We start from the raw sequence: 25,304 nt of genomic DNA on the forward strand, positions 1-25,304 counted from the left end.
CATTTAAGCCTCTTTGAACTTCACAATGGATGAGAGTGTTGAAAGGCTGTGAAACATGTTCAGCTAAAAATGAACAAAAAAAGATGATGCTTCCAACACTCTTAGTGGTACCTGGCATTTATTTGAAGTCTGATATTGCACACAGGACTTCCATATCCATGCCTCCAGATTTCCAGTGGAAAGTACTGGATGTCTATCAGAACAATGGACAATTCTGTGGCATTTGCCTGATTTCAAGCCCCCACTCCCCTTTTCAGAGACACATTTCCTTTGCTGGTTCTTGTGTCACCCCATTCCTTGCATTAATGCAAGAAAGAGAGGTGAAGAGTGAGGCAGGGCAGACACAAACTGCATCCCAAGCAGATAAACCCACAGATGGCTGGAGAGAGCAACACAGAAGAAATGACAGTGGGAGCACCTGAGAGCTGAGGACCACTGAGGTTTCTGTAGGGATTTCAAAACCTACCAGAGAAAATTCAGCCCTAGTATTCATCCTTGTGAGATGTTCCACAAGAGTGAATGTGAAAGGTAAAAGAAATCCCTCAGAGCAGGACAGTGGCTAACTGACCCAACCTCAGCAAACCTTGAACATTTTCGGTTGCAAAATTTGGGACCAGAATAGAAAATCCATTAATATTCTTCTAGATTTCAATAATTACATCAAAATACTTCCAGCATAATTAATTCTTCTCAAACCAAGAGAGCAGACAAAATCAGTAGCTTGACAAAAACTTTCCAATTCACAGCAGTTTGAGCCTAGCTATTTGATTTCTGCAGTCAATTAATTCTAGTGAATTCCTGAAGAAGTCACTAATTGAAAAAATAATGACAGCTAAGATAAAGCTAACAGGCAACAATGTTCAGTCTCAAAAATTGCACAGTCTTTCCAGAAAATATTCTGGACAGTTGCAACAGCTACTGAAAGTTATTCAGCAAGGCAGGAAGCAGAAGCTTGTCACATGTCAAGACAAAACCAGCCTGTTCCTCACAGCAATGTAACGTTCAAAGCAAACACAACGCCTGCAATCTGCCAACTAAGAATTATTCAGCAAATAATTTCAAAGAGGAGATAGCATTTTCATTAGAAAAAAACAACAAAATGTTTCCTACTTCATAAACAGAAATCAGGGAGAAATTAAATCACCAAATTACCTGCTACAGTTTACCAGTGTAAACACAACTGCTCTGATCCTCTTTAGCAAGTACACAACTGGAAATAAGAAGCAGAATATGGAATTGTCTCAGTGGCACAGGCACTTGCATTTCCTTTTGAAAGGGCAGCCAGAATATCAAGGCTCATGTTTAATCAGATGTACTGTAGGCTCAGGAGGGAGAAATGAGAGGGAAGTACAAATTACTGACATAGAAAAAATCCACCATATTTCTTGGAATTCTCTCTTAAAAAACAAAAAAAAAAAAAAAAAAAACAAAAAAAAACCCAAAAAACAACAGTGTTGATGTCCTGGGTCAGAAATGACTGGAAGAACATGTAATAGAGATAGATGGCACAGATGAGCTTTAGGGGTCTGTATTAAATATACCATGCATATCCACTGCTGTTCTGTGATTAACAATTGATTTTTAAACTCACTCTCATTGCTGTCTACAAGGAGATGGGGTGTTGGAGTATCCACCAGGAACACAGGACATCTATTTCAAATTAGAAACGCAGAAACAATTTTCTGAGGCCACATATTCCAGCTTTGATGGTTTTTTCTTCATCAGCAAGAATTCTGGGCTTGCTTTTGTCATCTTTCTCCCAAAGCTACACAGAGGGTGGCAGAACAGGGAAAAGGGGCAGGGCACAGAACACTAGAGGAGCCACCTACCATCCACAGGGAGAAATCCCTTTTAAAACAGTGTAGTACAAAGGAGCTACATTTGACTGCAAGCTCCAAATACAATATTTTGAGCTCAAAATCCTCTAAACTAAACGAAGGACTAGAAATTCATGATGAGACATCCTCAGAGTGAGTGGATTTGGACAGAAAGCATGATAAAGCAGTGACAGTGAGTGTAAAAGATTGTTATTACAGAATAACAGTGGATATCTATGGTGCACTGAAGGAATGGTACAGTTCTGTAACCAAAATGGTGCATAGGAAATAAAATGGATTTTCTAATGTAATATTCACTAAATCATGGACAGTGACAAGCAAAACCTACAGTGCATACATGCACTGAGCAGTTGGGGTGGCTCAGTGAATGAAAATCTGACTCATTTTTGGATTAATGCTCTAACATAGTGCCAGGGGACACTGTGCTGCTGGAGATATCATTATTTCTCTGAGATATTTTGTCATTTATATCCCACGCTACATTCCAGAAGATGACAATTACCCTATTCCAAAGAGGACAAAATCAAAAGGCCAGCTTTCAGCTTGACCCCAGAGGGTGTAAGAGGGAATAAAATATATCTGGTGCACCTTTGAGCAGAATTCTCTTCAAGCACAGGGGTGGAGGAGTTGAGGGGGCATCTCCCCAGTGCCTGCTCCACCAGCTGAGCAGAGAGGAGAAACATGAGAAAGGGGAAAGGTTCACACTCCTCTTCTCACATGCCAGATTGCACATAAGGAGTAGAGGACTAATAATCTGTTTATTTTTGAAAGCAGGAAAGGCAGATTGGGTATTGCATTGATATATGGTCTGCAGCAGTACAAAAGTTCTTCCACCTTCCCCTGTTTAGCTGTGTGCACATGTATTCCAGTCAGCTCCTGCTAAGAAAGAGACAATAACAAGAAGTTAGAGAATACCAATAAAAGGCAAGGAAAACTTGCCTCTTGTAAAAACTCACTAAAGTTTTCCTAAGACGCAGCATGCAGGACATAATGTTTGACTTAAATTTCTATTAAATAAATACATTCTGCCTACCTAAAATTCATTTCTTGTTTTGATTTGATGAGTTCATCATGCTTGGTTTTTACTTACTGCAATGAAGATTATTCTACTAAAAGAGAATTTGTATGTGGTAAAATTAATTTCAGAAATATTCTGATGTACATGAGTCTCTCTGGTTTCCAAGAGGAACCCCGTGGCTTTCCCCCATGGCCTAAATCTCCTGCCGAGCACTGGCACCATAATTGCTTCTGGCTCTTCCAGCCCAAAATACTGCAACTCTCCCCAAGCACAGCAGCTCCTCCTGGAACCTTCACTGTGGAACTTTTGGGAAAGATACCGAAGGATGTGGAAGAATGACAGCTGCAGAGTAGGGGAAGGGGTTTTCAAGTGAGAGGATGGTGATTTATCCCAAATAAATATAAATAAATATAAATAGATATTTCTTTATAGAATATAAATATAAATATTCATATATTCTTAAATATATAAACATTTATTTATAATTAAATATAAATAAATATTCATATATTTATATTTGACCTGCAGCCTTAATTGACCATTAGTATCTCAGCATCACAAAGCAAGGCAGACAACCATAGCATTTGTAATGCTTTCAGAAACTACTATCCTAAATGATCCATTTATACATTTTTGCCTAAATATATGCTCCCAGGACATGTATTGAAGTTACCATTTCCAACTGGACCATCTATTTTCCTATCAAGAAAAATCAGATACAATGTGGAAGAGAAAAGAAGCGCCAGCACTATGTTAACTATCACAGCATGCAGACAGCTATCATTGCCAGCCAAAAACTGAGCATCAATGAAATATTTATTAAAATTGTGTATAGAGATGACATGAGTTGGGCTCAGGCTAATGACTGGGTGTACACTGGTGATCCCGCCTTAGAAAAAGACAATAACAAGATGGAAAATAACTTGTTTGTCATTAGGTATTTTTGGGTAGCATCATACTTTACTCTCCCTAGTGGCCTTAAGTGTTAAGTTTTTAATTTCCAGAAGGTCTCAGCGGTATAGGAACATCTCCCAAGGTTTCTGTGCTCAGTAACTTGTGAGCCATGGACCGGGACTCATGAGTGAGGGATGGTGGGTGAAGTATTATCTGACCTAGCTGCTGGTTTCCCTGCTTTTTATGGCTTGCAGGGATGGGATACAACTTGCAACTCTTAATTTTTATTTTTTTTTTTGGTAGAAACAACGTTAATACCCATGACTTCACTTACAGGTGCGCATGCAAACACGTACAGTCTCCAGGTGTACCATAAGCAAAATTATGTGTCCTCAAAACATCTTGTATAATATTTTTATTAATATTTTTCTATTTTGTAATATTCACTCTCTCATTTAATTCCAACAGATTTTCCAGGGCGGGTGGATGGGGCTGAAAAATAAAGACGTTTCCCAAGCGCTTGGCAGCAGGATGGGTTCCAGAGCAGCACCACTCCCGGCTGGCTCCATGGCCACCCCCGAGCCCCTAATACGGAATAAAAATAACAACAATAGACGCCTTTAGCCAAGTACCCTGCTCTCCACAGCTCCTGCAAAGCTCTCTGCCCGCTCCAGAAACAAAAATAGCGCAGAATTAATTAACGGGCCGGGGCTCCCAGCCGGGAGGCGTCCCCGGGAGCCCAGCGCTCCGTCACGACCGGGGGAGCCGCGGCCTCTCCGGCCCTGCCCGCGGGCAGCGGGGGTGCTCGGGGCGCCGGGCAGCGCTGCCCGGGCGGCCGGGAACGGCGGCGAGGGGAGGAGAGGGAGGGGGCGAACCCTGCCCTCTGCCCTCTGCCCGCCGCCGCCCGCAGCATGGGGAAGGCGGAAGCGGCGGAGCCGGCCCGTCAGGCCGGGCGGCGGCGGGGGGGCAGCGCGGCGAGAGGCTGAGGCGGCCGCGGCGGGGACGGGCGGACTGACGGAGGCAGGGAGGGCTGCCCGGCACCGAGCCCCCCGCCGGCACCGAACCGCCGCCGGCAGCGAGCCGGGACGGGCAGGGGAGGCCGCCGCCGGCCTGCGGGGCCCCGCGGCGGAGCGGCCCTGCCCGGGGGATGCCCTGGGGGCGGCGCGGGGCCGGGCCGGCGGCAGCGGCGGGCAGGGCCAGGCCGGGCGCGGGAGGGCGGCGGGGCCGGGGCTGCGGCGGGACCTGCAGCCCCCGGCCATGGAGCCGCAGGTGGGGCTGCCGGGGAAGGGGGGGACCCGCGGGCTGGTGAGGGCCACCCGCGGCCAGCAGCGCTAGGGGAAGGACCAGCCGAGCCCCTGACAGGTGTCTCCGCCGTAAGTGCCCTTACGCAGTCCCTCGAGGACTGACAGACTTTGCGTTTGTTGTTATTGCTGCTGCTGCGATCCTCAGAGATGATGTTGGCGGAGCAAGCCCAAAAGTGGTTCCCAACTCACGTGCAAGTTACGGTCCTTCAAGCCAAAGGTCTGAAGCCAAAAGGTAAAAATGGCAGCAACGATGCCTACACCATCATCCAGCTGGGCAAGGAGAAGTACTCCACCTCGGTGGCTGAGAAGACTCTGGATCCCATCTGGAAAGAAGAGGCCTCCTTCGAGCTCCCTGGACTACTCATGCAGGAGAATCCAGAAAAATACATCCTGTACCTGATTGTCATGCACAGGTCGCTGGTGGGGCTGGACAGGTTTTTGGGACAGGTAGCCATAAGTCTGAATGATATATTTGAAGACAAGCAAAGGCGGAAAACAGAGTAAGTGATGGTTGGTTTTTTTCATTATTATTTGTATTCCTTGGACAGTTGCGCTTGTGGAGGGTGGGAAATAGTAGCCTTACTATGAACGTAAGTACTTTGGAATGAAATTAGTACATTTCTGTCATTGATTCTGTGTTCAAATCTCTTAACCTATACAGTTATGTCATTGTGGCCTGACCTCTTCCAGAGAAGTTTACTGTAATCAAAGTGCTTACTGTGCACAGGGAAGGACTGTCAATAACATTAACTTTTCTGACAAACTCTTGTGTGTAACATGAACTCATTACAGACTGTTTATCTAAGCATTTTTCTTTGTTGTGCACAGGGCCATACCCCCATTCATCTCCTACCTCAGTTTGAACCATGCGTGAGACTCAGATGCCCTGAAACCTGGTGTGGTTCTCTTTAAAATTGTTTTCCTTCAGTTGCTTCAACCACGTGTCTTTAAATATTTTATATTTATGTTTTAGTGGTCAATGAACTGTGACTTAATGAAGGCTTACCACAACAGCACAGTGCTTTGCTGGTCCTGATTAATCTTAGGCCATGATCCCACAGGCTGCACTGTACAGCAGGCCTCAGCTGAGAAGACTGAAGAGAAATTTCAGCTCTTTTGGTAGCTTCCATCACTAGCTACATAAGCCTTTGTCAAATAAAATAGTGTTTGCCCAGAAGTTCAGGCACTGGAATGCAAAAAAAAGGAATTTATAAAAAGGCATTGTAGAAGTTTATTAAGTTGAACTGTACTTACCTAATTCTCTGAGATTTTCAACTAAATGAGTAAAGTTGTTATAATTCCTAGGCAGGACATGGTTGCACAAAGGTGTTTGGCACCAGTGTAATTTGTCCTCCATATGTGTGTGTAACTCAGACTGTAGGTATGAGAGTAGGCATGCCTGTGACTCCATGCTTTGGGTTTGGTGTGGATATGCTTGTCCCACAGAAATTGAACCAGAACAGCTTGGAGACCTCCAAGTGAGCTCTGTGTTGGCAGTGACATGGACGCTGACAGATCTGTCTGCAGCGGTTAAAAAGTTCCTGCTCCAGGTGCCTTTCCTCCTCTGGTGTCTCTTCAGAAGAGTACAAAGGCTCCTGTGCCCAAATCTCAGCTGTTGAAGTTAAAGTCTGGTATCCATAGTGATGGTGGCTCTGTGGTGCGGTGCTGGGCTTGGCATCCAAGCCACTAAAGACTGGTGTTGCTTGTCTGTCTGTGACTGTGCCAGGGTTGGACCTCCAGCAGCATTGGCGGTTGGAGATGGAAATCCTTATGGTTAACACCAAGCAGGGCTTCTTGGTCAGACAACTGTTTCTGCTGAAACCACCTCAAAACCTGGTCCTACTTAAATGCATGGCTGAGGTTGAAGAGCACCAAAGACAAGTCCAAGTCTCTTTGCCCTGGTGTTTGTTTATGTAAACTGAATTTTTTGCAAGACAGTATGTTCACAAACCATATGACAGGAAAGAAGTCTGTGCAGAATCTTTTTGTGGGTTCATTGCCTGGAGTATTACACTTTTTAATTCCTTACCTTTTTATGGATAAACCAGTTATCTTGATGCAATACATGGTGATGCCTGTAGCCTTAGGGTCTTAATTTCTGTTAACGCTTGATTCAAGAAGTTTCACTGCTCTTTAGACATGTATCTTAAAAATTCTTGACTCATTAGTTGTAATTATCTTGCAAGTCAGTAGTCAGCTGCCTTAGTTGCAACACCTAGCAACAAGGTGAAAAACAAGGTGAATGAATAAGGGAGGAACGCTACAAAAAGTAAAGACTGTAAATCTAGATAGAAATATGTGTCCAGAAGCTGGAGTAAAAGATGTAAATTATTCCATTATTACTGTGAGTAACAAAGAAGAGGAAACATAGGCTCCTGCACCAGGTTTAGCAAAAGTAGTACTGGGGTCAGTCTTGCAGAATTATTCCAGAAATTTTTAAGTGGGCTAAGTAACACAGTCCTTGTGATAGTTAAACAAACATTCAGATCTGCAGTGTTTTTATAGGAAGCTATGCTTAGCAGGGCTCCATAGGTGTTCTTTAATTTATCATTTCTTCCTCTGAAGTGGGAGAGAGGCACTCCTGCTATGTGGCTGTGGAGCAGTTCCTCCTTCAGAGCAGCGCTGAAATCACCGGGAGCGCCGCGCGCTGCCTGCGAGCTCTGCTGCGCGAGATGGGGGCCTGTGGGGGAAGCTTTGCAAACAGCCTGAGTCCTTTCTTCACAAGTTACTTGAGCATTTAAGATTGCAAATCTTATTAAAAGTTGATGGGTGTTAGGCTTCTAGGGCCGAGCAGCCACACTTGTAAAAGTCTTATGTAAGTGTAAAAGCGCGGCTGGGCGGCAAGTGGGATTTTTGGCCACGCGTTCTCGCGTAACGCTGATTTAAATTCTTACAAGGAAGGAGCCACTGAAAAGTCCAGTTTTCCCCTTGGTGTCTTTACCTAAAGAAACCTCAAAAATGTCCTTTCTAAAACTCACTTCCAAAAAAAAGTAACTTAATTCTTAAGTTTAGATGTTTTTGAGAAGTTTTTGTGGTTGTGTGCCCTCGTGCCATGTGGGTGGATCGTGGCTGTCTCCTTGAAGCACTCACTGGAGATGTGGATGCAATATTTGTATGTGTGTGTGGAACAAGGGCAAACTTTCAAGGATAGATTTACGAATGCAATCTCAAACAAAATGCTCTTTTCCCCCCTCTTTATTAAATCCTTTTTGATAGAAAATATTCCTATTCCTGTGTTGGCAGTAAACTAAGGGTAATATATTTGGACCCGAAGACCTTCTAACTGTGAGTGTGGTGTGGGGACTGAGACACCCAGCACCTTTCAAAACCAAGTCCAATGTCTTTGTTACATTCTGATGGTTGAAAGCTATATTCATTGTTTCAGAAACACTAATCTGTTTTATTAAGCAATGTTTTTACTTTCAAATATGTTCAACAGGCTTGTGCTGTTATTAAATCCAGAGTTATTTTCTTATGTTGATGTAACCTTAACATTTCTTGCTTTGTTTGGGGATGAATGAGATCCAGTTATTTGATGAAGTGTCTATTGGTAATATTTCTACTTTTTAATATATTTAATAGCTTCCTCTTTCCAACACAGCTGTACATATGGTGCTGTAAGAGACAGACTCAAGAGTCACCAGGGTATTGCAAAAAAGATATTTAATATTCTGCACAATGCTGAACCCTGTCAGCAATTCCCTAGTGCTTTTTTCGTAAGGAGGTATGAGAAGTGAAGGCTACCAGCTGATTCTGAATTCTTAGGAAGACCATGGGGTGTGTGACATTTGGCTTTTGACATATTTTTTTAATTTAATGTTTTATAATTTGGAAGAAATAAATTTCAAAAATCATTGCAGACTCAGGAACATTATGTTAGGGAAAAATATTTTTTTTTTTTCTGTGGAGCTTTTTATGTTACTTGTCACATCTTAAGACAAATGCTCCCTGCAGTAAAGTTTTCAGGCAGAGGCCTCATGATGGGATTTGTCTTGTGTTCTAAGAAACTTGCTCTGGCTCAAGAATTAATGAATCAATGTAGTCTCTTTACTACAACTTGATGGGGAAAATTTTGTACACAACATTGTAGATGTCCTTTTGCTTTCTGAAACTGACGATTTTTCAAATTCTTAAAAGTAAAAATTGCTGGAACACTTAAGTCCAGATGCAGCTCAGATGGTCCCTCTCTAGATCTCTTCCAGAGACTTCATCCAAAGCATCTGCAGGATCCCAGTCCATTTTCTTTCTTTCCTGGTGCAGAAATGCCCATTGTACTGTGAAAGTTGGTAAATTTGTGTCTCTGCCATCTCTGCTGTAGTTGGAAATGGACTGGGACTTTTTACTTCTGCTCTTTATTCCAGACCTGAAAACTAGGCTGCAGATGCTGAAAGATTTTACTGAGGTTTTTTAACACTTCAGAAAGCTTTGGAAAAACTTTAATAGAAGTGTATTTAGCATAAGTTTTCAAATGTTACATTTCTGACATGGCTTTTATTTTTTGCAATAACATCACACGGGATTTTCTAATTCATCCTAAGAAATGCATGGCAATTGTTTCTGTCTGCTCTTGCAAAATAAATATACCTCTTCTACTCTTCCATTGAAATGTAAATTATGATCAATGAACATATTTTTTAAAGCATATATGCTTTTTTGTAATAATTTCCATTCAGTTATAATTCACAGTTGCCTTAATGCTGCTCACAATCTGTTTGCATAGCATCAAAACAAATTTTTGAGTTACCATGAAATAAAAAAAATACTAATTTTCTGACATGTCTTAATTTACTGAATTATTTTTCAGTTGTTTTTTTACAGTGACTCTTAACTTTCCAGTGTTATTTATTTCCTCTGCTTTTGCTTCATCTTTGTTACTCTCTAATTCCACTCTGTTTATTGTCTATTCCTTCATGAGCTTTCCTGGACATCTCATTTTATTGTATGTTTGTCTGATTTAAGATGTAACACTTGTTTGGAACGCTATAAATTTGAGAAGGCAGGTGATGTAGAGTTGTTATTTCTTATGGACATGGTGGAGGAGACATCTTTTATTTGTGATTTAGTTCTTCTTCTCCCTGGGGTCTATAATACCTCAACATCACTCCCCTCCACTCACACACAAATTGCAGCACTGTTTAAAAAAATGCTTGCTTGAGCATAATACAGTGAAGGAATTTGGCCTTTTCCAAAGGTACTTCACAACTTCTGTTGATAATAAAAAAGAGTCAGAACCAGCTTCTCAGCAAGCAAACAAAAAGAACTCATGGCTGACCATGATCAGTACCCCTGTGTGGTAGGCACTGACATTAGTGCTGCTGAGCTTCCTGGAAGATATGCAAATGCAGTGACTTTTTCCAAATTAATGTGAATTCTTTCTTGGCAGCTTCTGTCTTGGATATAAACTCTCTTCAACTGCCTCTGCTCTGTCCTCTCTCATCTGTAGCAGCATAACAAGAGGGAGGCTTCAAATACATCTGGAATTATGAACAAGCAGACAATTAGTAAATAGATAATATATGGGCTCAGTGCTTGTTAATGAGTGGCAACCATTTTAATAATACTTCTACAAAACATAACACACTATTATTTACTCATGTTTAGTCTTAAATTTAGTTTAAACAAGAAAAATGAAGGGATGAGCTTCAGTAGTGGTGGAAATGGCAGGGTGTAACAGAAAATGGCTTTATTGTGGTTAAAGCAAGAGAAAAATCTTGTTCCACTCAAAGCAAAAGTGGGAAGAGTAGTAACTTAGAAATTTGTTAAAGGCACAGAAATAAAGAGCAGCCTGGAGATTCTGTATGGGTTGTCTTGTGGTACCACTCATTAAATGAAATAAGAACATAAGGAATGTCAGTAGTGAGGAACAAAAGAGAAAGATGGTTATGGGAGAAAACAAAGCTTTGCCCAGTTGTAGCTTTATGGACTTACAGTGATATTTTCAAATTATTTAATAATTCCCAGCATTTACATTTTGATAATAAATCCCTGCACATCCTCTCAATAAGTCATAACTCTGAGTCAGAGTCTGCCATCTGGATTGAAATGCTTCTCCATTTTCTGTGCACACATACTCAAATAACTGGCCTTAATTCTCGTACCTTCAGTTAGTTTGTTTCTAACACAGAAGTATTCACACATAGCCTTTAGCCAAAATAAAAAGTAAACTAAGACCACTTTAATGGCTTTGATTCCAGTTGATGGTAGCAAACCCCATAGTGAGGGTGTTGTGATAGCTGTCAGTTCCCATATGTTTTGTGGTGTTACAATGTCACTCTGTAGTGTTTATTTTAAACTGCTTTCAATATCTCATTTCAGTTGGCTTCCAGAAAGTAAGAGTGTTCATCTTTGTGAGTGTCATCACTTATTTTAATAAATAATTTGTTTTCTTCTTAATTTCCCTTCATCCACAGTGTAGTCTGTGCTCAGCCCCTTGCCTTAATTTTCCCACTTGCTGACTTTTGGGGCAGCCTCTTAGTATGGTATTGGAATGATTTATCACAAAACATACTTCTGCATTTTACAAAGTGCATACGCTGCTAAATGGAAATGTCAGACAGTTCTGGGCTTTGGATGTTGTTTTTTATCAATTAGCTGTGGATATTTATGTTAGTGGGCTTTTGTGAAGCAAGTTTCTTCAGTGTATCTAGCTTAACAGTACACATCAACTTTGTTTTTGTGACAGCTGATGGACATGTTCTGTCATTGAGATTCTGATGGTCTTTTATAGGGGTAAACTTAGAAGTATCTGCCTGTATAGAAAATTGTCATTAAATGTGTAGCAGATCAGGATGCTGATTTTTGCCTGTAAAATCAAGGTCAGAAGCTTTGGTGAATGCTGTAATGATTATGTGGCTTTTTGCAAAATTTCTTCAGTAATTTGTGAATTGAAATAAAGATTTTGTAAAATTCTTTGGGTTTTTCAGCAAAGCAAAACTAGATCAACTCAACTGGTAGACTGAAGGCAGAGGGGTGTATTTGAGAAGCAGAAAGATGGGAAAATTCCTTCAATACTTTTCATCTTTGGCACTGTCCAGAAGACAGAGTTGGGAGATCATCTGTCATGCACAGGATGAATGTGCTGGCTGGAGCACTTAATTCCTGTTGAAACTGGTAGATAAGTTACCCAGTGTTTTTGGAGGCTGTCAAAGTGTATAATTAAAATGTAATTGAAATTAGGTAGTGCTTTTTCTCACCCATGCTGTCAGCCCATCCTGCTCACTGTTACATGGTGAGCAGAAGAGGCTGAGTGATGCTTCTTCAAAGGAGAGAGAGGGATAAGACTTGGAAGTGTCACATTCTGAGGCAGATTTGGAGGACAGATAAAATCAGAAAAGGTAAGGACAAAACCAGCTGAAAGTCTGTAAATCACTCGTTATTTAAATTAAATAGACAGGCCAGGGTTTTGTAACTTCCTCATTTATAGTAGCTTATTTCAGTTTTCTCCTTCACCCTTCCTGTGTGTCTTCCCCAAGGTGAGTGTTCATTACTGGTAGGACTGCTCCAGTTAGGAGAGTTTGCTTTTTCCACCCCTAGTTGTAGGTGTGGCCAGAATAAACTGATCTTGTCATGGGTAGAAAGTAGGCATGCTGCTTCATAGGGGTTTAGCTTTCCAGGGCTGCCTGGTCAGCAGGATTTTTCTTATTTAGCCTTGCACCTTGAGCTTCTCTTTGCACATTCAAGAAAATTGTCAGCGTGCACAGGGGCAATTTGTAGAATACTTAAAAGAAAAAATTAGCAGAAATCTGTGCAAGACAGGCAAAGCCCTGAAAAACAGGTGAGAGAAAGAAGCAAGGGTTGTTCTGATGGAAGCCATCGGGAAAAAGTTGAAATTAGAGGGTGTATGGAGGACATTGCCCTACAGAACATTTGAAGGTGAGAGCAAGAAGAATGAATGTGATTCCAAAGGCAACAGGGCTTCCTTTGAAGTTGGGAAAATTTGCCAGACTTTGTACAAGGTCTGTTTAAATAAAGACTGTCTGCAAGACTGGATGTAATATTTGGTTATTAAGTAAAAGGGCATCTGCTCTCATAAAAGCCACCCTGTGTTGTTCATGTATGTTATTGGCTATTTTCCTACTTTGTACAGGCTTTCTATAGAATAAGCTCATGGCAGCCTGACAAATGGAGCATTTATTGTGGCTAAAAGTACTGTAAACAAAACCAAAATAGCAAGTTTTATTGGCTTTTATAATACATTTCAATTTTTTAAATTGGCAGTAGTATAGTGGAATTTAGTGTTTTAGGACCCAAATGTTGTTATCTGAAAACAGTGGGCTTCATTTCCCCATTCTTTTTTCTCTCCTCTCTAGAGCTGTTTTTTCTATTTGCTGCTCACGCCCATGTGTTGTCGAAACAGATTCTAATAAGAAACATTTATGGTCTTAGTTGCTCATTCACGTGCAGCTCCACATAAATGCATTGCCTGCATTTGTTCTCATCTGTTTTAAAAAGTAATTAGTTGCCTTTGAATTTTGAAGAAAATCTTGATTTGAGTCTGCTTCTCATATTGTCTTGTTATGAGCTGAAGCATATGGAACCTTCATTATAAGTAAAACAAGATAAACTCTCCAAGGTAACAGAGAAACCTCCTTGAAATGCCTATGAAAATTAAATATCTGTCTTTTATACAGAGATTTGATCCAGCAATCATTATTCAAATAGAAATTCCATTGAAGACCAGAGGAAATTTGCTGGAGCAAAAGAGTTTATGATTGAATTCTGTTGGAATCAGTAGCAGTGTTGAACCTGGTTCCAGCAGGACCTGCTGTTGTCTTCCTAGGGAAAGGAGAGTTTCTTTGTTTTCCCATCTGAACTTATTTTTAATGTCAAGTTCTTCCAGATATACTTTGAAAAGAAATGTAGAAGCTATGAAGGCAAGGTCTTAGTTGTGGGCTTCTTTTTAAGAAGAGGTAAATGTCAAAATAGTTCATTTGCCCTTAGCAGGTGAGTGCTGGTAATGACACAGCATTGTTGATTGGTGATAAGAACAGCAATAATTGTTAAATAAATTTTTAAAATAAAATACCTTCTTTCCCATAGCAAAAGATTAAGAATTTATGTCATGTACTTGTTCTAAAACAAGTTAGGTGTCATGGATAAATTTAAGGTTTTGATCATTTGGAAGCAGAAACATAGAAAAATTCACCAGTTTTATCAGAGATACAGTGTTAATGTTTGAACCCTGTGAGGAGAGGGAAAAAGGGAATGTTTTGTTACAGTGTAGGCTGGGATATTAAATTTAAATGTCCAAAAGTGAAGTCCTTTCTGCCTCCTACATTTCTCAAACCACTCATGAGCCTTATTTTTGCTGGTGTGTATATTTAGTGTGTGGCTGAGGAGCTGTGGGAGGACGCTCTCAGGTCCAGGATGGTTTTTGTTTGGGTTTTTTATCTGCCCAGGAGCTGTCTGAGGCTTACTCATTATGGCTGTGTACTGTTTCTATTTTTTAAGGGAATATGTGAACATATTTACTTTTAAAGAAGAGTTTTAATGAAAGTAGGCTATCTTGTCTTCCAGTTTTGCAACATTATGTTAGCACAAAGACAATTGACTTTTGGTTCTGTTTTTGTTTTCTGTAACAACTCTATAGATGACTTAAAGTGTTTCTGGAATCAGTTACCAAAGAATTGAAGCATTATTAACTAAAAGGAAAAACAATCCATCTTCTTCAGACACATATTCCAGGTTTTGTATTTCATTTAAAGTATATAAATGAAGTTACCTCGCAAGAGAAGAAAAGCTATTTTCCTAATGATTTAATTATCTTTCACCTGGTTTGAGCTTCTGAGTCTACTGGTCTGGATTTATATTGTTCATTGCAAGAACAGAGGAGGTCTGATGAATTATTTTGCTTGGTATGAAGTATAAAATCTTGTGAATATCACAAAGCAACATAAAAAAGGGGCATCATAATACTCCTTATCCTTTTGTTATGTCACTTTTGGAAGTATTTTCTCAACTGAAAACATGTGATCTCTGCCTGAAAACTTGATTACAGCAGTCACCTTTAAAATATATTTATGAAATGTGAAAATAAATTGAGGGTTATTTTTCTGCTTTCCTGACCTTTTTTTTTCTATATTTGACAGGATTGAATAATGTATGTATAACTGTATAATCCATTTTGTGTCTGTGTTAATAGGCAATTTAATTTCTTAGTCTCTCCAATTCAAAAGTTACTGGTGGTCAGGCACTGTTGTGTTAGTCTGTGTGCATGGATTTCTCCTGAAAATGTGTTTTAAAGCACTTCTTTGGAGCTGGTGGATCTGAAATATGCCCTTGTGACCTTTTGAAATAGGGAAAGACTCTTGGTGATGGTTGTGGAGAAGGGATTGTGTGTTGGTCATTCATTTAGGTGAAGCTGTGGAGGGAAGATTGAGCCATAATTCTGCAGATGCTTCCATGGGACAATGGAGCACAATAGGGAAGGAATAAGACACTTGGATAATGATAAAGCTTTTGCTGGACCTGGCAAAGAAGCACACTTGGCTTTTTGAAACAGATGATCACACCTTTGATCTCTTTTCAAGGAGTGGGGATTTATGTCATGGTTCCAAAGGAAATATTTCTGAAGTTAATCCTGCTGGTGACCTGCAGAAGAGAGGATGCTGTTGGATACACCTGCATGCTCACTTGTGCCTGTGCAGTTTCTGTCAGCGTCCAGAGGGGAGGCAGTTGCAGAATTGAAATGGTGGCTGACTGCTCAGGGCTCTCAGATATTTCTTAGCCAGCATTGCTGCAGTTGTCATAAATCTTAACCAGTGCTTAGAAGGAAGGAAAGAGGGGAAAATGTTTGCTAGTGTGTAAACCTGAGCAAAATCTAAGGAGAAAAGGTTACTAGATCAAGTAGGTGCTACATAGAATACATTAATATACAACACTACTAAAGGACACTTGAAGGCTATAAAAAAAAAAAAAAAGAAAATGTATCTGTATTTATAATTAAGTACAAATTCTCCTTCATAAGCAGATGGAAGCCCTTAACTTTGGTGATGTTTTATCAGCTTCCAGAGTTGATTTTGATTTTGAAACAGGTGATCACTGTAAAGACCTTCCTCTTGCTTGGTTATTTAGTTTTGAAACAAATATAAACTAAGAAGGTTTTGCTGAAAACAAATATAAGCAAAGAAGTTGTCTTTGAAAACAAATATAAATGAAGTTTTTCAGTGCAGGAATGGTTGAATCTTTGATATAGGATTTGGGTTTTCATACTTTAAATTGTTCTAACCAGATGCATTAACCAACTAACAGGAGTGTAATGATAGAAAAACACAAGTTAATTTGCTCTCTTTCTCCTTTAAGGTGGTTTCCCCTAGAATCCAGACAAGGGAAGAGAACAAAAGACAGAGGAGAAATCAATGTCAACATTCAGTTTATGAGGAATAACATGACAGCAAGTATGTTTGATTTGTCAGTGAAGGACAAAACCAAATCCCCATTTGCTAAACTAAAAGACAAAATGAAGGGTCGGAAAAACGATGGGACATTTTCAGATACATCCTCTGCAATCATCCCAAGCACTCACACGCCTGATGCAAATCTAGAGGTGTGTAGTGGTGAAGTGCAAATGAAATCAAAACCAAAAAAACCTTTCCTCTTGGGCCCTCAGAGGCTGTCCTCAGCTCACTCCATGTCAGACCTGACAGGACCCCACGTCTCCTCAGAGAAGATGAAATCCAGCACCGTTGGCTACACCCATCTTTTCAGGCGTCAGCTGGAGTCCTTTGGCTCTGTTGATGAAGGGGGTAAGTAACACTCCCGACCATTAAAATTACATCTCACTGCTGTTAGAGCATTCACAATCTGTTGCTTCAGTTTATGAAGCACTTACAAGGCCAAAATGTTAAGAAATATTGCTGGCCTATTTTTTCTTTAATTGCTGGTAACTCATAATTTTTATTTCTGAGCGTAACAAATAACTTACATCGCTCATGATGTATGAAAGTTTAGCATTGTCTCTTATTTTGTCCTCATCTGAGAGTATATTGCATTCCAGAGGGGACTCTAGGCAAAATAGCATCTCGTGAGAAATAAGTCTAATTAAAAAGTCAAAAACTATCACCAAATTTTAAACCTGATTTATACAAAGAGCTGAAAATACTTTGAATTGCTCAAAGTTATTATGCAACATCATGCTATTGTCTCTAGAATGGCACACCAGTCATAGCTGTCTTCTCTGTAGAACTTCATTTTCATGCAGGAAGCAAAAATTTCCTGCGGTGCCTATCCATAAACATTTCTGAAACATGAAATCAAGGCCACAGCTGTTATTTTTTTTTAATAGCTTAGTTAATCACCAGTGTTTTGAACTGAGGCTCAATTGCAAAGCTTCTAGATCTAAGCTAAAATGGGTTTTCTGCATGTCATAAACTGTGATATAGTGTCTCATTGATAATATACTAATGACAGATTGTTTGCAGGGAGTCTAAAATCTCCACACAGAAGGACATTAAGTGTTGATACTTCTAAAATGAACCAACTTGACAGCACAGTTGATGAAACTGCACTTGAAGCACAAAATGACCCATTTAATGTGAGTGCTTCATTACCCCAAAAATTTGCTACACTGCCAAGACAGAAGAATCCATTTGAAGAAAGCCCAGCAACGTGGGATCAAAACATAAGTCTGTTCTCCAAACCTGTCGAGATCAGAAAAGAAATTAAAAAAGAGAAAAAAGAGAAAGTTAGCCTTTTTGAAAGAGTGACTGGAAAAAAAGATAGCAAGAGGTCAGATAAACTTAGCAATGGGGGATCAGAGAGTTCTAGTGACTTGAAATCACCGAGTGCGTTTGGGGAAGCTCATCAGGAGAGTTTTGATTATGATTCCACTAATCCGTTCATGGCAAACTTCAAGCCTACAAGCATGTTGCCATCTTCAAGGTAGGTTTTTGCTGTATTTCAGTCTGATATCTTGAACATGTTATATAAATGAAAATGGGGAGTATTGAGGAACACAATCTTTGTGCTTTATACGTGTTTATATCAGTGCTTTTCTGCTTCTATGTCACAAACTTTTTATGTAATTTGATCGTTTCCTGCTTTGTTTGGAAGTGACTTTTATTACTAATATGTGCTGTGAAGGTTTTTGGGTGTTTGTGGAAGACCTTGTTTGTGTTTCAGAATGGGCTCTCCCTGAAGTCTTCTGCTTTGCCTGAACATTTGTTGCTAATTTATTACATTGCCCTAAGTCAGGTTTGGAGAGGGAAAGGTTTCAAGTGTAAGGGGAAGAGAAAACTGACTAAATAAAAGTGGTGCAAATGGGATTAGTGAAAAGGAATCCTGTGGATGTCACTATTTGGGGGGGAAAAACAAAGGAGTATTTAGGTTCTATATGTTAGAGTACAAGAATTAAAGAACATTCTGTTTGTAAATGGGAGCACCCACATGAACTCTTATCTCACCTGAATTCATTTGGCTCACTGCAGCTTTGCTGGGTTCTATGCATTGAAATTGCTGCACAAGGCAGCAGTTTATGTCTTGAGCAGAATGAATTAAGTTACAGGGCTGATAAGGAACTTTGATTTAAATAATCCATTTTAATCTTTGTTTGTCTATCAATGCTTTACTTGTTTTCCTTAAGAAAAAGTGTAACTCACTTTTAGTTTCCTTCCTGGGTTTTGATACTAGTGAGAAAGATAATCTTGGCTGCCTGTCTCTCTTTATACATGCATAAATATATATATGTATATATTTATGTACACTGCCACCCACATACACTGTTCACAATAGATAAATGTTTAAGAAGTTAATTAACTTTCATTCCTTTGCATTCTTGTTTTTTTTTGTATATAAATGACAGGAATTAGCAGTCCTTGCTTTTTCAAGGTAATCATTCATTTCTGTGTGATGACTTAAATTTGGTAGAAAATGCATTTGAAATTTAAATGCTTCAAACTGGAATCTAAAGGCTGTAAAATCAATCACTGTTTTAAATGGAAAACATAGTTCTAGAAGATTCACCTTTTCCTGTGTATTAATTCCTTAATTAATGACATGAAGTAGTTTCTTTAAAAAAAAAAAAAGGTTTTTGTTGTCTTGTTCTCTTAGAAGAGAGGGATCTTATTGTGTCCCATGGGTTAGAATGCGTGCACTCCAGATTTAAACTTAGAATCATTTTCTTAACAAAACTAATCATGGATGTGAATTAGGGAAATGAACTGAGATGCAACTGCAGTAGAAAAGAATTTGTTGCTAGAAGCTCATCTGAGCTCAACAAATTATCTGATTAGAGCCTTCTATGAGTCCAGTCAGTTCCTAGTGTCTTAAATGACATGTTTATACACAGTCTTAGAATATTTTTTATTTAATGAAGTATTTCTCTGGATTAGCATAAGGTTATGTTGTAGCTTGGTTTGTCAGAAGTTAAACTTCCATTCTAGTAAGTTCCTTTAAATAGAAATAATTCAAATAACAATTAAAATTGCATAGCATTTAATTTTTTTAAATGAAATGCTGTATTCAGTCAGATGCTAGATATAACTAGTGAAATCTTTTGAAGTTCTTGAATGCAGCAGATCTTGATAAATATAAAACTTAATGGTAATCATGATGGACTTGTTTTCTTTGTTTTGTAATTAAAAAGCTCATCACAGTGCCCATTCAGAAGGACTCTAGTCATTTGTTTCTGTCTTTGTATGACAGTCCCTTTTACTGGTTCTTGACTTTTATGTAAACATAAACTTTTGATAAGACAAATAGATATTATTTTATTTTCAAAAAGCCAAAAACAGTAAACATTCTGACCTTTTTTGTGAAACAGCAATTATGGCATAATATCTAGCATGCACTAAGTTAGAAGCTCTTTTTTTTTCTATGTTCTATTATGATGTTCTGTGTGAACCTTTTAGACTTAGTTTACTTTCTTCCAAATGTATCTTATAGAATTATTTTCTTTTGAAGTAGAAACTAATACAAAATGTGCATATTTAATAAGTTTACAGTTTAAGTTTACCTTTTATCTGTGGAGGATTGCTCGGATGGAATCCATTTTTAATTTTTTGAACTAGTGATACTGAAGAAAGAATTTGTATGAATATGTGCCCAAAATAAATGAAGCTGGGTAACAAATTCAGTATGCAGAAAGTGTAGGCAGGGAATTTAGTCTTTGGGTTGTTTCTTATTTACTCACTGTGCTATTAAGCTCTTTTGGATGAATCCCATTTGTGCAAGTAAACCAGGCAGTACATTTTTATTAGGGTGTGTCCAAAATGAGTGTTCTGTTGTGGACCAGGTGTCTGCTTTGCAGGTGGATCTCCCATTTAACCCCACTTAGCTAAGCCTTGGTTTGGGTGATGGAGCATCCTGAGCTGAGGAAATCCCACTGGAGGATGCATTCTAGGAGCACACTGGAGCCATAAAACACCCAGTCTGTGGGACCAGGCTGGACACAAGGAAAAATGGAAGGAAAAAACCCAACCCTATAGCATTCCTCCCTCAAAAAAATCCACCAAACCCAGCTCCTTCATGTTTGTGGTGTGACTGGCACGTGTAACCTTAGGGAGAAGATTTCCAGTGACTTTGGTGAACTTTGGGTCAGGCTTAAGTCCATCCTAATGAATTGTAGTTGGTAATGTTGAGTGAGCAGTAACAATGTGGAGGACAGCAGCTCATGGCATCAGCTGGGTGGGCTGCTGAACAGCCCTTCACCAGCCCATCCTGCAGAGCGGCATGCTCTGCCACTAATTACTCCTATTTACTAATTAAACAAATGAAGATAAGTACATCTTCCACGTGTTGCTTTGCTGCTGATCCAAGAATTATAGAAGTGGTTCAGCAACACTTGTAGGATTTTTATTTTACAAAGCAAGTATGCCAGGATTATTTGAATTTTTTTAATTGCTATTATTTATTATTGTTGTTTCATGAAGGTTTTAGAAGTATTTTGGAGAAGCAAAGCAAAAACCTATTTGGTTTGTATATAATACTTATTGACAGGAAATCACAAATATGGAAATCAAAAATATGGACCCCTAATTTCTATTAATCTCTGATCTGGCAAAGCTGTTCTCTGATTTTGGCTAAAACTGTAAAATAGGGATGATGCTTTGCCTCCTGCAAATGCTGAGTGGATAAATGAGTATTTTTAAAGTGTTTTTGTAGATATGATATCACAGTGTTACTAAGTGTTAAGATTGGGGTTTCCATTGTCTGTTGTAGGCATAGAGATATTTATCAGCTGATTTCTTGACTATTTAAAAATACAGGAGTCTCACAGCAAAACAAAAAATGCTGGTTTTGCAAATACTACAAAATCTGTTCATTCCAGAGGTTTTGTATCATACAGCCAACAAAGAATTTTTAAGCAAATAATGTCTAGTGCTCTTAGCCAGCATTTACCAATAATGATTTTGGTTTTGTACTTCTTAATGCTCTGTTTTGAAACTTTTACCCAATATTGCCTTAAATTGCACTCATTCTTACAATTACTGCTGTTGTGGCCCTCAGGAGGTTAATTTGCAGTCAGAAGCCACGTGGCTTTTGTGTTGAACACAGTTAAAGAAACTGAGGGTGCTCCTGGAAAACAAAGATTGTTTTGTGCCATAACCAAAGCTTGTGCATCGTTTATCTGAAATTGTTTTGTTTAGGAAAATACATGACACCACACTACAGGCTAATAAACTGATGTGAAAATTTCTCAATTTACACCACTTGACAAGTGCTAAAAGAAAAGCATCTTTAATTTTAATGTGTTATTAGGACCTTTTTAGAGAGATTGTACAAGTTATTAACAAGGTCCTCTGAGACAGGAGACGGGTAATTAACAAGACCTACAGAAAGGGAGTTTAGGTAATTAACAAGATCTCAGCCACTGGACACAGGGAGACAAATAGTCCAATATTTAAAGCTGACAGGTTGTTACTGGTCAGATCAAATTCCAGATCTGGGAAACTGGATTGGTAAGTGTTTGGGAGCTTTCTACTAAACATTATATATTTTTAAAATATATACACATACACGAATAATGTCTGTGTCTCTATATACACATGTATAGTGTATATATAGATATCTTGTGTATATGTACATATATATATATACATGTATGTATATACATGTATATATATATATACACATATACACAAGTAGATATATGTATATATGTATATATAGTGTATATATATATGTATAGATAGTGTATATACATATATATCTTGTATGTATATACATGTGTATGTATATACACATGTATGTACATACAAGAGAGTATACATACTCTCTTGTATGTATACAAGAGAGAGGCATTAAAAAAACCCCTTCTAAAGTAGCATTTCCTTGACCTAACTATTGTTATACTTCATAGAAAAGAAGATAAAGCTTGTGTCTACATACAGTTTACACTTTATCTCAAGTTTTGACAATAAGTATGTTACATTCTTAGCAATGTGGAAGATGGAATAGTGGAGGAGAAAGGAACTTGTGAGATACTAGGATTCACTGTTACAATTACACATAATGCTCATATTTATAATATTAATCACTGGTGAATTGGAGCATAAATTATGAAAATATTACTTAATTTTTGTCTGTATTTTTTTACTGCTTCAGCAATTTTTCAAATTTGCAACTCAAAAAGAAAACAGCAGCCCAATCCTTCAATTCTTTTGCATCTTTCTGCTTGTAGTTTCTGAATGTGGTGATTTTCTTGAGCCTCTCTCCCACCTTCATCGTATGTGGCTGTTAGAGCTGCCTGTCTCCTCAATGTCACATGCTCCAAACAAATCAGGGACTGCAGTTTTGTTTTTCCCAATGGAGGCAATGTTTGAAATAAGCAATGGCTCTGCATTTTGATATGGCCATTATTAGATTTGTTAAAAAATGAGTGAGGTGCCATGAATACAGGAGGCTTTTGATAACAGTGATGTGTTTGGATAATATTAAATTGCTAAGTCTGAAGCACAGCTGATACCTGTAACATTTTGAATGTGTGATGGTCAGGTGTTTACAGAAGCTTTTGCAACATCCTGGTGTTCCTCTGGGTTCCTGCTTCTCACTTGAGCTGTGACAGTAGAGCAGGTGCCAATCTCGAGTGAGCTGAAGAAGTTCTAAAGTAAAACCTGTTATCCCAAACCCCAGTGAGGGTGAGTTATTAGTGCAATAACTTCAGCACAATCAAAGTCACTGTTAAATGGTTTCAGTCTTGCAGAGTTACTGGCAACAGCTCCATTGGAATGAACCCCAAAAGTTGCCTGATGAGAGCAAAGGATTGTAGTGGCTGTGTATTTCTCTGCCAAATAGGAAATTCAGTGTACAATGCAATTCACTCTGCTTTTCACATGCCTTTTTCAGAAATGTTGCTCTCTAGATATTGCTGTACTTGCTAAAGCAATAACGTCTCTTAAGACATTTTAGCACATTTATTTCTTGGTTATTAAAAAAATGACATCAGGTGAACTATGGTATTTTCAAAATTTTGTTTCCTCTGTTAGTGTTAGCATGTCTTATTTTAAGAACAGTGTACTTCTGCATTGCTTTTCTTGAAATGAATATTTTTTTTCAGTTCTCTACTGAAATTTGACTAGACTTTAGTCACCTGTGATCTTCAGTCTAGGTAAAATATTGATGGACTAGGACAGTGCTTTAATTGTACTCTAGACCATTAATATTTGTTAATTCAGTGTGTCAGTGGAACATTATTTCAACAAGAGAAATACATTGATGGTGTGAGAGGTAAAGTGAATTTACAAAACAAGCAGAAGTCCTGCAGCGATTCTTAGTCTGTCCTGCCAGGACTGTTATCATCTGATTTGAAAGATCACTGCATGTGATAAGAGAATAATGAAATCTTTTGCAAAGCTCCTGCAAAAGAGTGGTCACAGCATTTGGGACATGACTAAGGTGGGCTGGAGCCATCAACTCTTTGAGGGATATTGTAGAAATACTTGGTATTAATCTTGACTTTTGCAGGCTCCTCACCAGCAATCAGTCACTCCTAATGAGTTGACTGTTTTAGGAATACTGTTAGGAAAGTTCATCCTGCTGGCTGCACGACAAGATTTTTTCAAGCTTTCAATGTCTCTTGGTGCACATTAGGGCATGTGAAATCTTTTTTGAGAGGATGCATGAGGCATATTATCTTTCCCAAGGGAAAATGCACTGCCTGTTGTATTTCATTTTAAAAAAGAATAATTTGTTCTATTGTTCCTTTATTAGTAAATGCAGAAGCTATGTAAAAGCAATGCACTTTTTTTTTTATTTCATTATAAGAACTAAGGATTAGTTCTACTCTTTTAATAATTCAAAAATGGATCTGTAGGTTTCAGTGTAAAATATAATTTTAGGATTGTTTGATTTGTTTGTTGTTGACTTAGAGATCTCTAATAATAGGGTCTTCCAGTGGAAATCCTGGCACAACTTTTAGTCTAACAGTTCTTTAGTGGTCTCTTGAGAAAAAAAAGTTATTTGCTGTAGCCCAACTCCTAGTAAGAGGAGAAATATTTATATACTTAAAATTCTAAGTAATCAAGAAGAGGCAGTGAGAGTCACAAAACCTGATCCTTTTTTTGTGTCCTCCTGGGGTTACCCAAACTCCAAAAGGCCACAGGACATGGCTTGACAGCAGAGCAATTTATGCAGTGAAGTGTGTTAAGTGATGTTCCCCAGAATCTAATTGCAAAATAGATGGTAATATGCTTTTTCTGTACTTGTTTAGCTGCCAGACAAGACAGTCATTCCTTCTCAGAATATAAAGTGAGCTCTGCATCGCCAGGCACAGCAGGCTGATATTCTATGGAAGGCTAAGTTTCTGAATTTCATTAACTGTATCTGATTTTATTCATTTCTTTTGGTTTTGGTTTTCTTTTTTTTATTTCCTTGTGCAATAGTAATAAGTTAAATGGCATCCTAATATTTCAAGATTTTATATATGTTGTGAGAATCCAAAGAAAAATGCATAAGCACTGACATCAGAATCAGTCCAAAGACCAAGAAGTGGGCTAGGAATAGGAATTTCAACTCTAGTGAAAAATGAGTATGGCAAAGCTTTGCTAATTACCTGTATGCAGACATTCCATATTAAAGGAAAGAAACTGAAAGCTCATACTTACCTCATTGGTATAATAGATGTTTTACAGAATGTTAAGTTAACATAAATTTTAATACTTTGAATAGTAATGATTAATTTAAATATCCTAATTTTAATTTCTAATAGTATACACTACTATTAGATTAGTTACTACTATCATGTAACTAATAGGAATAGCAAAAGGTAAGTGAAAAGCTTTTGGTCCTTAAGAAAATACTCTTTCCATGGAGCAA

The 25,304-nt window shown here is 38.6% G+C and overlaps 1 protein-coding gene across 1 annotated transcript in view; it reads left to right on the forward strand.

Moving 5' to 3' along the window:
• Positions 1–5,040: 5,040 nt before the first annotated feature.
• The window catches only part of RAB11FIP2 (RAB11 family interacting protein 2), a 32,398-nt gene continuing 12,134 nt past the window's right edge, over positions 5,041–25,304 (forward strand). The window contains exons 1-3 of the mRNA XM_059476559.1: positions 5,041–5,554; positions 16,356–16,798; positions 17,474–17,933. Coding sequence (XP_059332542.1) covers positions 5,202–5,554; positions 16,356–16,798; positions 17,474–17,933 — 1,256 coding nt within the window. The 5' untranslated portion in view covers positions 5,041–5,201. The remainder of the gene's footprint in view (positions 5,555–16,355; positions 16,799–17,473; positions 17,934–25,304) is intronic.

The sequence above is a fragment of the Ammospiza nelsoni genome, chromosome 8, assembly GCF_027579445.1.
Source record: "Ammospiza nelsoni isolate bAmmNel1 chromosome 8, bAmmNel1.pri, whole genome shotgun sequence".
NCBI lineage: Eukaryota > Metazoa > Chordata > Aves > Passeriformes > Passerellidae > Ammospiza > Ammospiza nelsoni.